At 54.3% G+C, this 10546-nt stretch overlaps 1 protein-coding gene across 1 annotated transcript; it reads left to right on the top strand.

Annotated features, from left to right (window-relative positions):
• Positions 1-2509: 2509 nt before the first annotated feature.
• FAM155B (family with sequence similarity 155, member B) lies at positions 2510-3946 on the top strand (the record flags this gene model as incomplete). Its single annotated transcript, XM_010146789.1, has 2 exons — positions 2510-2681; positions 3534-3946. Coding segments are annotated over 2 exons (585 nt in total), but the record flags the coding sequence as incomplete, so codon positions are not given.
• Positions 3947-10546: the final 6600 nt, after the last annotated feature.

The following is a 10546-nucleotide window of genomic DNA, read 5'->3' as shown; positions in this document are numbered from 1 at the left end:
GGCATCTCTGGAGCACAGGCTGTGCTCACCCTGCCCATCTCCCCTCCTCCTCATTCCTGGGAGAATCAGCTCAGGCAGATGCAGATCCAGACCTCGAAGCTCTTCCTCACGGTGGTGTCCTCACAGCCCAATTGCAGAGTCAGTCCCTTCTCTGGAGCAGTTCCACTTTGTTTAAGTAACTAACATCCAGCAGGGCAGGGGAGAAAAAGCAGGACCGCAGCTGGATGTCCCACATCCCAGCTGAAAGCCCTGACCAGAGGGCTATTGACTGCTCTGAAAGGCTTGCTCCAGATGTTGGGTCCTGGTCCCGATTAAACTTCTTGTGATGAAAGTTTCACCAAAACTAACATGCTTCCATGAAAATTCTGGTTTTCATGATTTGGCATTTTCCAGGAGGGGGGAAAAAAAAAAAAAAAGACAGTAAAATAACTTGCCAAGAATTTCCCAACCAGCTTTAATCCTGAGACACTACCATGGTCCAAACAAGTGATGATAAGGATCTATGGAAAACATGGGGAAACAAAGAAGAGATGTTTTTAAAGCCTCCGGAAAATAAAAATGCAGCTGGAAGGAGAAGCACGGGGTTTTCTCCAGGCACGTCGAGGAGGGAAATGCATTCCCTTTGAATCACGGGGAGTCCTTTCTAGTTGGTTTCAAAGGAGGTTGGATGTGGTCGTTAACGTGACCTTCACTCGGTCGCTAGTGCCCAGATACATTCAGAGATGAGCTGGAAGTGCCACGGAGGGTGCTGCTCTTCCCAGCCGTGTCGTGGGTTTCGTGCAGCCTGAGGAAAGACTGCTCGCCATGAGAAATGAGAGATCTCCCTCCCTTCTACAGCAAGCGAAGACAAACAATTTCCATCCGTTCCCGATGCGCGGGAGATAAAGGGGGATGTGGGAGATACGGTCTTAACCGAAGCCATCTGGGCTGTGCCCGGCCGGCTGCGATGGGCACGAACGCACGGAGGGTGGATGGGAAGAGGGGATTTTGCTGAGGAGGTCGGCTCGGTCAGCTGCAGATGTAAGCTGCTTTCTCTTCGGCACTGGTGAGGCTGCACCTCGAATCCTGGGTTCAGATTTGGGCTACTCCCTGCAGGAAAGACACTCAGGGGCTGGAGCGTGTCCAGAGGAGGGAACGGAGCTGGGGAAGGGTCTGGAGAACAAGTCCTGTGAGGAGCGGCTGAGGGAGCTGGTAGTGTTCAGCCTGGAGAAGAGGAGGCTCAGGGAGACCTTATCGCTCCCTACAGCTCCCTGAAAGGAGGGTGCAGAGAGGGGGGGTCAGTCTCTTCTGCCACGTGACAAGCAATGGAACAAGAAGGGAGGTTTAGATTGGATATTAGGGAAAATTTCTTCATGGAAAGGGCTGTCAGTCATTGGAAGGGGCTGCCCAGGGAGGTGGTGGTGTCACCATTCCTGCAGGGATTTGAGAGACATGTGGACGAGGTGCTCAGGGACATGGTTAAGTGGTGGCATTAGCAGTGTTGGGTTAGTGGTTGGACTCGATGATCTAAAAGGTCTTTTCCAACCTAAACAGTTCTGTGATTCTCTTCCCTGCTCACAAGTGGCTGTGGCCATGGACCCGAGGGAGGGGGACTGGGAACCAGACAGGCTGGAGGGGCAGGGACTGTGGCACCACCTCACACCTGCAGGTGAACCCCCAGGTTGCTTTTGCTTCTGGCAATGTTGCCAAGCACAGCTCTATCCAGGGGAAAGGCGAGCGGAGCGCACGGACATCCATGCTGCTGTTCGGTACATTTGAGCATCAAAAAAGGCCTGGAACATCAACGTGTTCCCCCCACGAGGTCTGGCCTTTGGGGCCAAAAGAAACAGCACAAAGTGCCAGTTTTCTACGAATTGGGAATCTCCCCCAGAACCAGGTAGATGGGTGGGGAGGGTGTTACTGGGCGGCAGAGAGGGACGAGCCTGAGGCTGCAGCGACTGCATGCACTGCATCCCAGCAGCACCCGCCTGCTTCCGGCCGGCAGCTTTTCCAGCAGGCAGAGACCTTTGGAAATTTCCAGGGAAGATCAGCCTGCGGTCTGTTTTGCTGTCCCACGTTCAGAGCTGATGGGGACCAAAGTGCTTTAGAGGAGGCGTAAATCCCTACCCTGCCCCAGGGGAGCGGCGGGGTGTCTCGGCGGGGAGGAAGAGCCTCTGGGACAGGAGCAGAGGCTCTGGGACAGGGCATTAGCAGCTCTTCAATTTTTCACATGATGGACTGAGCTCTCGGCCCTTGGCAGAATCACCACGATCTGTCGCAGTGCCCATCTGTAGGGGATGTGACTCCATAGGGTTAATTGGCTTTATTTTTGTGGTGGATCTAGTTTGTGTGATGAGTTCCACAGTCCCAACAGCAGCAGTTTCACTTAATTGATCAGTGAGTTCGTTAAGGACCCCCAATGTACTGACATTCTCTCCTGAGCTGAGGAGGTCTCCCCCTTTCACCCTGTGTCTCTGCAATGCTTCAGCGTTTGGGGAGGTGACGTGTCCCTCTCGGTGGCTTCCCCTAGGCTGTCTACAAGGCCTGGCTGTGCTCCGAGTATTTCAACGTGACCCAACAACAGTGCCGACACCGGATCCCATGCAAGCAATACTGCCTGGAGGTGCAGACCAGGTGCCCATTTGTGTTACCGGACAATGACGAGCTGATCTATGGAGGTTTGCCTGGCTTCATCTGTACGGGTAAGGAGGTCCGGGGAGCGGGGCTCCGGCACACCCCAGGGGGTGCAGGTGGACGGGGCTGGGGTGGGTGCTGATGCGCCCGTTGTGCTTTGCAAGCCATGCGCTGGATTTTGAAGTTTTTTTTTTTTCTGAGGGAACTGGGGGGTTCAGCCTGGAAAAGAGAAGGCTCAGGGCAGACCTTATCGCTCTCTAGAGCTCCTTGAAAGAGATGGAGGGTCAGTCTCTTCTCCCAAGGCACAAGTGAAGGGACAAGAGGAAACAACCTCAAGTTGTTCCAGGAGAGGTGTAGATTGGGTATTAGGAAAAATTTCTTCCTGGAAAGGGCTGTCAGGATTGGAAGGGGCTGCCCAGGGAGGTGGGGGAGTCACCATCCCTGGAGGGATTTAAGAGGCATGTGGATGAAGTGCTCAGGGACATGGTTTAGTGATGGTATGAGCAGTGTTGGGTTAATGTTTGGACTCGATGATCTTAAAGGTCTTTTCCAACCTAAACAATTCCATGATTTTTGGGGTGGAGGGGGAAGAGGTACAGTGTGGAGACACACGAAGCACTGCCTGACTACTGAAACTGGCCATCAGGGTGAGGCGTAGGTGGTTAATGAAGGCACAGGAGCACCCCACAGCTTTGTGTGGGAAAGCCCTACCCTGACTGAAAGCTAGAGCGAGCATGTAGGGGGTGAAGGTGACGGGATTAAAGCAGGGCGGGGGTATTTAACCACCACAGGCAGCGTTTGGGGTGTGCTGGACGTGTGCCAGGGCTGTGGTCTCTGTCGATCCCTCTGCAGCCCCATCCGTGGTCTGCCACTCACAGTCTCCCGCTGACCCCTCCTCTTCCTCCACTTCCTTCCTGCAGGGCTGCTGGAGAACCAGCTGCCCGACGAGGAGGCCAAGTGCTGCGAGGTGCAATGGGACTCCTGTGACCACCCCCCAGACAGCAACGACAACACATCCCCCAAATCCACAGCCTCAGAGTCACTCCATTTCCACCGTCACGACCCTCACCTCCATCACCAGCGGCAGAACCACTACCACCTCTACCACCACCACCACCACCAGTACCACCAGCCCCACTCCCCATCCTTGCTGCCGGTCTCCGCAGGGTCTCGCCTCGGCAGCAGCAGGATCAGACTGTGCGTGCTGGTCCTGATGCTTCTCCACACCATGGTGTCCTTCTCGAGCGTGCATGGCAGCAGCGGGGCGGCCGGCGGAGGGCTCAGCCTGGAGGCCTTGCCCACCCTGGAAGAGAGCGTGGCACGGGACGAGTGACGGGGAGGGGAAAGCTGACCTCCAAGAAGAATGCCAGATCTTTTTCCACTAAGGGGGGCACATGCTATTCCTCCAATGGGAGGCACGGGATTGGGGGTGACGCACACACACACCCCCGCACATACCCCCAAGAGCTGCTCGCCGCGGGGCATCCCCGTGATGAAGAGTCTCTAATGCGCACAGGGCTGCGGGACTCGGCTTTGAGAAGGGTTCGGTCAGTCGCAGCCGGGCAGTGCGGCATGCCAGGCCTCGCCGAGGCGCCGGCGCGGGAAGGTACGGCACAGGGGCGGGGGGACGGGAAGGGAGAGGGTCCCTTCGGAAGAGATGTCCCCGTGGGGCTGCCATGCACCTCCCGGCCACCTGCCCCGAGTGCCTTGGGCGCCCGCAGGTACCCGCCAGCGGCATGCCGAGGGTTCAACAGTCAGCCTGGCCCCCTTTCTTTTCCTCCTCGGTCTGTAAATCCCGAAGGGCCTAGCGGGCAGGGAGGCAGCACCTCTTGCACAGCCTTGTCCCCCTCTCCTGTCCCTGGGGAAAAACCCACCAACTCAAAGCAGAGCCATCCCCGTGGGGTGCGGCATCCTCAGCGTGCAATTGCCGTCCGCACGGCCCAGGCTCATCCCCTCACTGATGGGATTTGGGAGATGGGAACAGGATGGTATTACTGCTACACTGTGGTACTACACGGGGTTTGTCTCGTTATGTCTGCGACCTGCTCCTCCAGCCTTGCCTCTCCTGCTCCTCTGTGCAAGGAGATGGGGAGGGAGAGAGGAGGCACGGAACAGGAGGGACATCCCCAGCATTCCCACATCCCATTTTGCCAAGTGTCCTAATGATTTGGTTTAACCTTTTTTTGCTTTTTATCCTGGCTGGGTTAGCTGGTCTGCGAGTGGCGTTAGGGGGATGTGACTCCAGCCATGCACAGGCCGAGCGAGGGAGCGGGATCGCACAGGCTAATGGTCGGGTGCAGGGCATCGGAAGGCATCCTTCCATGCTTCCCAGCTACAAATCATCAGTGGGATGGCAGAAGGACTGGGCAAAAGGGCTGGAGAAATCTGGCTCATAGGGAGAATCTCCCACACAAAGAAGAGGCACTAATCGAGCCCAGCTGGGGAAGAGTTTCTGTGAATACTTTCTACCCGTGGATGTCCCCCAGATAGGAATATTTCTAGGAGCCCAGCTGGGATGGCTGTACTCAGCCGGGCAAGGTGCTGGCTGGTGCAGCCTCATTTGGTTCACTTGGGGTTGGTTTTTTTTAATCACCTGTTTTTTTATCAGCGTATCCAGGGATTCAGCTCCAACCAGACATTAGACCCCTCTTTCCTAGGAAACTCCCAAATTCTCCACCCACCCACCAGGAACTGTTCCCAGCGTGGATGCTGCAAGGTGGTGCAGGGGAGGTGGTGCTGCTCCTCCGAGCCAGGCACAAGGGACGAGAAAGTTCATTCTGGTTGTGTGTGAGGGCAAAGAGGAGGATGTATGTTAGCAGGAGTCAGGTGCAAAACGTCCTGGTCGAGACGTGGATGTGAACCAGCTTGTTGCCTGCAGAGGATGTGCCGTGGCCCCTCTGTTTCTGGGCTGCCTCTTGATGGGGACAGCAGAGCCCAGGGTGGATCGCTGCAGCCCTGCTGAGAGGCTGAGATGGAGCAAGAGGAATGTCCTGCTGCATCTCAAACCTGTCCCAGATCCCTGCAAGGGTCCAAGAAGTCACAGAGTTGAGGGCTGTACGAGTTTTGTGGTTTCTGGTCCATTGAGGTGAAGCAAACGCAAGCAGAGCCCCATGAGCAAAGCTACTTCCTACCTGGCTGGAAGAAGGAAGTACCAGGCATCTCGTGGGAAGGACAGGTTTCCTGATGTTTCCAGCCCATTTCCAGACCAAAGAGGCTCTGAGAAGCAGCTGTGTGTTTGGTTTCTGCTTTGACTGGAATCTCAGAGCTTTGGGGTGATGTTTACACGTTATCAGTTGCCTGTTACCAAAGTCCCGCAGATACAAAGCCTGTGAACCTGCTGGCCCTTGGCTGCTGGGCTGGGAGAGGTGGTGCTCGCGAGGATGCGAGTTCCCCTGCAGATTTCCTTGCTGTTGCTACTCAGAAAAGGTAGGACCATTTTCATCCTCACAGCATCCGTGTATTTTCAGTCTACTTTACACCAATCTGAGGACTTGCACATGCAACAGCTCAGCAAACTGGGATTCCAGTTTGGAATCCTCCGTTTGCTCTGCTGCTAAGAACTGAGTTGTGTAGCTGCTTGGATGACTGGCAAAAGCGTACAGCCAGCGCGAGGGAGGGAGCACCATCCCGTGCCTGCCTCGAGACAGCCGGATCCAGTTCCTTCTTAAGGAAATTAGATTTTTCATGTACTGCCAAGAGTTAAGCTAATTCCAGGCGCCTCTCTCAGAGATAGGCTGCATCCAATCTTTGAAGGACTCATCTAGAGAGAGAAGAATAGCCCAGTGTGGTGCGTCAGCAAGTGGCCCTGAGTCACTGGCCCTATTCATTGTCTGCTGGTGAGACGCTGGGCAGCGCCCGAGCCTGCGCGCTCGCAGACGGCGTGGTGCTGGGGGCTTGCTCTGCGCCCGTGCGGATCCAGTGCCAGAACCGTTCCCGGAGGACATGGGCCCTTCTGCCCGCCTCCAGGCTCTTCTGTGGGCAGAGCGATGGACCGGCGCATTAGCATCAGCGGTTCCTGGTATCAATAACCTGTGACAAAGGTCTTCACCTCCTGTAGCATCAGCTGATGAGCTTCATCTCCGGATGGCAGGGAGCTGCCCTGCATCCCAATCCAAAAGCTGAGCCGTTTAAAAAATGGGGTCTTGAGGGCGATTACTGGGGAGAGGAGCCTCACCAGCCAGGGAGCGCGGCGGCTCTGCAGGGCAGCCACACTGTAGCTGGAGGAGATCCTCATGTTTTCCAAGCGGTGGCCTCCCGGGAGGTGTTCGCGTGAGGATAACATGCCGGTCGGCAGGGAGGCTGCCGGGTCTGCGGGCAGGGGGAGCGCACGGGGTGCGGAGCTGCGCTGGCAGGCGCAGGGCTGGGATTTTACCTAGTGTGACTGGAAAGAAAGTGCTGAGTCTTCACAGACCGAGGCTTTTGGAAGGAGTTCTTTTATTTAGCGAGTCTGGGCTGCTGTCAATAAGTTCTGTGGTTTTAGGGCACCATATGCTGTATTCAACACTTTGCCAATCTCGTTAAATGAATCCAGACTAGGCTGTTCACAGAACAGGACAGAGCAGCTGGGAGCGGTGTATGTCGCAGTCCATCATTCTAAGGCCGTCGGATAAAAATCTTCTCTTTGGTCTGATATTACAACCTTAATAATCCTCCATCCGTACTCGCTTTCTCTTTGCTATACAAGAGAGAAGCCCAGAAAGGAGACGCGAACATTGTCTCAGTTAATGCTACTGACATGGTTTTTATTAAAACATGGAGGGAACGTGCCTGGGATAAGGAGAAAAAGGGTTTCTTTGCCCCGTGCATGCAGGTACGCAGCAGCCCCAGCCCCTCCTGTGCCCAGTGCGGCCCAGGAACCCTTTGCAGAGTCGCTCTTCTGCAGCCACCTGGCACCTTGGAAAACAGGATTTATCCTACCAGGAATTTTAAACCCAGGTGCTTTATCCTTTTCCATTCAGTGATTTTATTTCTTCTCCCCAAAGAAGTTGCCATGCGTTGGGATTAATATGTAAACCCCAACCTTTCCTTCAGTGGATAAACTTCCCTCTGCTCAGAGAAGAATGCCCATCGGAAAGCAGTGATCCCTCCCTGCCCTCCCAGGCAGGAGGCTTTCTCTGCCCCGAGGTGCTGGGGGAGCCGTGGGGTGATGCCGTTCCCACCGGGTCCGGATGCGGGAGCGGTCAGAGCAGACAGGACCACAGGAGGAAAGGTAGCCGGGTCCTGCCCGGCTGGAGCGTTAGTCCTGGGTTTTGCACTTTAATGTAACTGCCAGTTGTACAAATTAATTAAAAATAACTGAAGAAAAATCCCAAAGAAAGGCCCTGCTTCCTCTGGTGAAGATTAATCATTAGTTGAGCCTTTTTCTTATGAAAATACAGATCCATGGTAGCCCCAGGCAAAAGATTCCCAGGGAGAGCCCTCACCATTCGTGCTCTGAGTTAGGGAAATCGCTTTGAAAGCATCTGACAACTAAAGCAGAACATGTTGAGTAACTTGGCAACACTCAGAAAACATCTTGAAATGGTTTTTGTTCAACACATTTTGCTTTGCTTCAATAGGAGATGTCAGGGCAGTTCATTCACTGCCGCTCAGGACTGCAGGCAATGCTGGGCGACGGTTCCTCTGCCCGCGTTTAAAAAAACAGGGAAAAAAGAATATCCCTGATATCTGCGGCTCCCGGAGCAGGATCCTCCATGCCAGAGTGATGGAGCTTCCCATTGCCGAGCTCCGTAGGTCCGTTCTGGCCGGGGAGGTCTGCCCAGACCGGGCTGGCAGGGGACGTGGGGGATTTACAGCCAGTAGCGGGGCCGTTTGCACAGCCAGTGGGACACGGTCAGCCTTGGGATTGAAGGCTCTGCCCTCAGAAAAGTCATGCAGCAACTTGTGATAAATTATAATATGATACCTCGGTACCGCCCCGGAAAGGAATGCCTATAGAAATCGGTAGGGACAAAATCAGGGCAGAAACATACTTGGATTCTATGAAAATCCCTATGCGATGTGCCAGACAATTTTGTTTATAGACTTTGTGATCTGCCCTGTGGATATAAATCTCTGTTAAATTATCGTTCAAAGGTCAGGAGGGGCATTGTCTAATGTTTATGCAGGATGTTAATAACGATCGACTTCAGCCCTTCCAACAAAGTCAGTTTTTGGTCATCCCAGCGCGGTGACAGAGGCACCGGCACGACGAAGCCCCGTGACCACCCCTTCTCCCCCAGAAAGAGCCTCTTCAGGGCTCCGGGCTCACAGCAGCTGACGGGGGGCTGCCCAGGTCCAAGCATCACTTCGTCTGTATTTCAGGAATGGAGCTTTTCAGCAGCTCTTTCCTGAATGCTGAAAATCCCGGTGGTTTTCAGCATTCCACTCCCCAGGATCCGGCCAAGAAGCGGCGGTCCATCTCAGAGGATGAAGCCAGCATTGGCCGTGCTCCCCACGCTGCGGCGGGAAGAGCATCCTCCCAAAACCAGGGCTCGCTCCACCTGAGAGCTGGTCCTCGGGCGGTCCCACGCGTGGCCTTTGGCCTGCGCGGGACATGCCGCTGCCTCCTCACCGGATGGAGGCGGGTGGATGCTCGTCCTGCCGGGCGCAGGGGAAGGAAGGGCTTTCCCCCTCTGCTGTGACCCTGCGAGGGGTCACCTCATTCAGCTGCCCCAGCGCCGTTCCCAAAGGGACCTTCAGCTCTGCCCTTTGGGATGAAGGAAGCAAAGGGATTGCTGTGGCCGTATGCAAAGGATAAATCGTTTTCAAGTAAGAACCGTTAAAAAAAGAACTCCTTTTAAGAGTTTCTGGGATGTGAAGAAAGCTCTCGGCCCTGCTCATAGGACCGGGTGTTGGAGGCCCGGGGACGGGCGGGTGGCTGGACACCGTCCCTCCAGCTTCCTGTCCTGCGCTGCGAATCGAGTTGTTCGCCACGGGGTCGGGAGTGGTTTCCAGTCTCGGTGGTGTTTGGTGATGATCCTTTCTCAGCCCAGGAAGTCCACGGCTTTGCTTGTTGTAAACTGAAACTCGAAAGAAAGAAAGATTAAAAAAAAAAAAAAAGAAAAAAAGAAAATATTAGGTTTGGCTTATGAAATTTGGGTTTGGTTTTACCATTTTTAAACATATTTATTTGGGAACTGTACGTGCTTGAGTTGCAAAACAAAAAGACATTTCAAGCCAGACAGTTTTTTAAATTTTTTTTTTTTAATTTTGAAACTTGTCAAAACAAGCCATATTGATTATTATGAGCAATTTTTTTCAAATTGAGAAATGTATCAAGAACAGCCCTTTCCCACAAAACCTTTCAGTTTCAAAAAACAAAATGAAAAAAACCCAAACCAATCGCACTTTTTCTGCTCGCACAGTTGGAACTGGTGGCAGTGGATTCGGAGAGAATAGCAATTTGTAAGGAATTCCAACCAGCTCTACTTAAAATAGCATCCAGCCAATTTCTTGGGGGCAGTAGGCTGAGCGGCTCCGTGGTGAAAGCAAACTGGAGAGCTGCCATTCTTACCGGGACAGTTTCAGTCCGGGATAACACACCTTGGGAACAGCCTGGGCACGTTCCCGTTGGGAATTCGCTGCGGAGGGCTGCTGCCCGGGAGGAAGCATCCCTTCCCTAGGACCTCAGCCGGTGGTGGGTGCCCCCAGCCATCCCTCTAACCAAGCTCTGTTTTCTTTTCCAAACCAAAATGAATCCAGCTCCTTCCCAGCCTCCCATACATTCAGACGTCAGAGGGATGCCTTCAAACCCAGAGATGCTCCCACGTGTCCATGGGAGTTTTAAATTTGGAAGCGATTCAGTGCGCTGGTCCGACAGGGATGCCGGGAGGCGAGAAAAGCGAACGCCGCGGTTCCGCGAGAACCCGTTCAAGGGAGAATGCCAGAGGGAGCCCCACAGACAGCGGCCCTGCCCTCTCGCCCCTCTCCATGCCCAGCACGGGAGATGCTG

This window comes from Eurypyga helias, unplaced genomic scaffold (assembly GCF_000690775.1).
Source record: "Eurypyga helias isolate BGI_N326 unplaced genomic scaffold, ASM69077v1 scaffold19372, whole genome shotgun sequence".
NCBI lineage: Eukaryota > Metazoa > Chordata > Aves > Eurypygiformes > Eurypygidae > Eurypyga > Eurypyga helias.
This window is presented reverse-complemented; position numbering and strand designations above follow the sequence as displayed.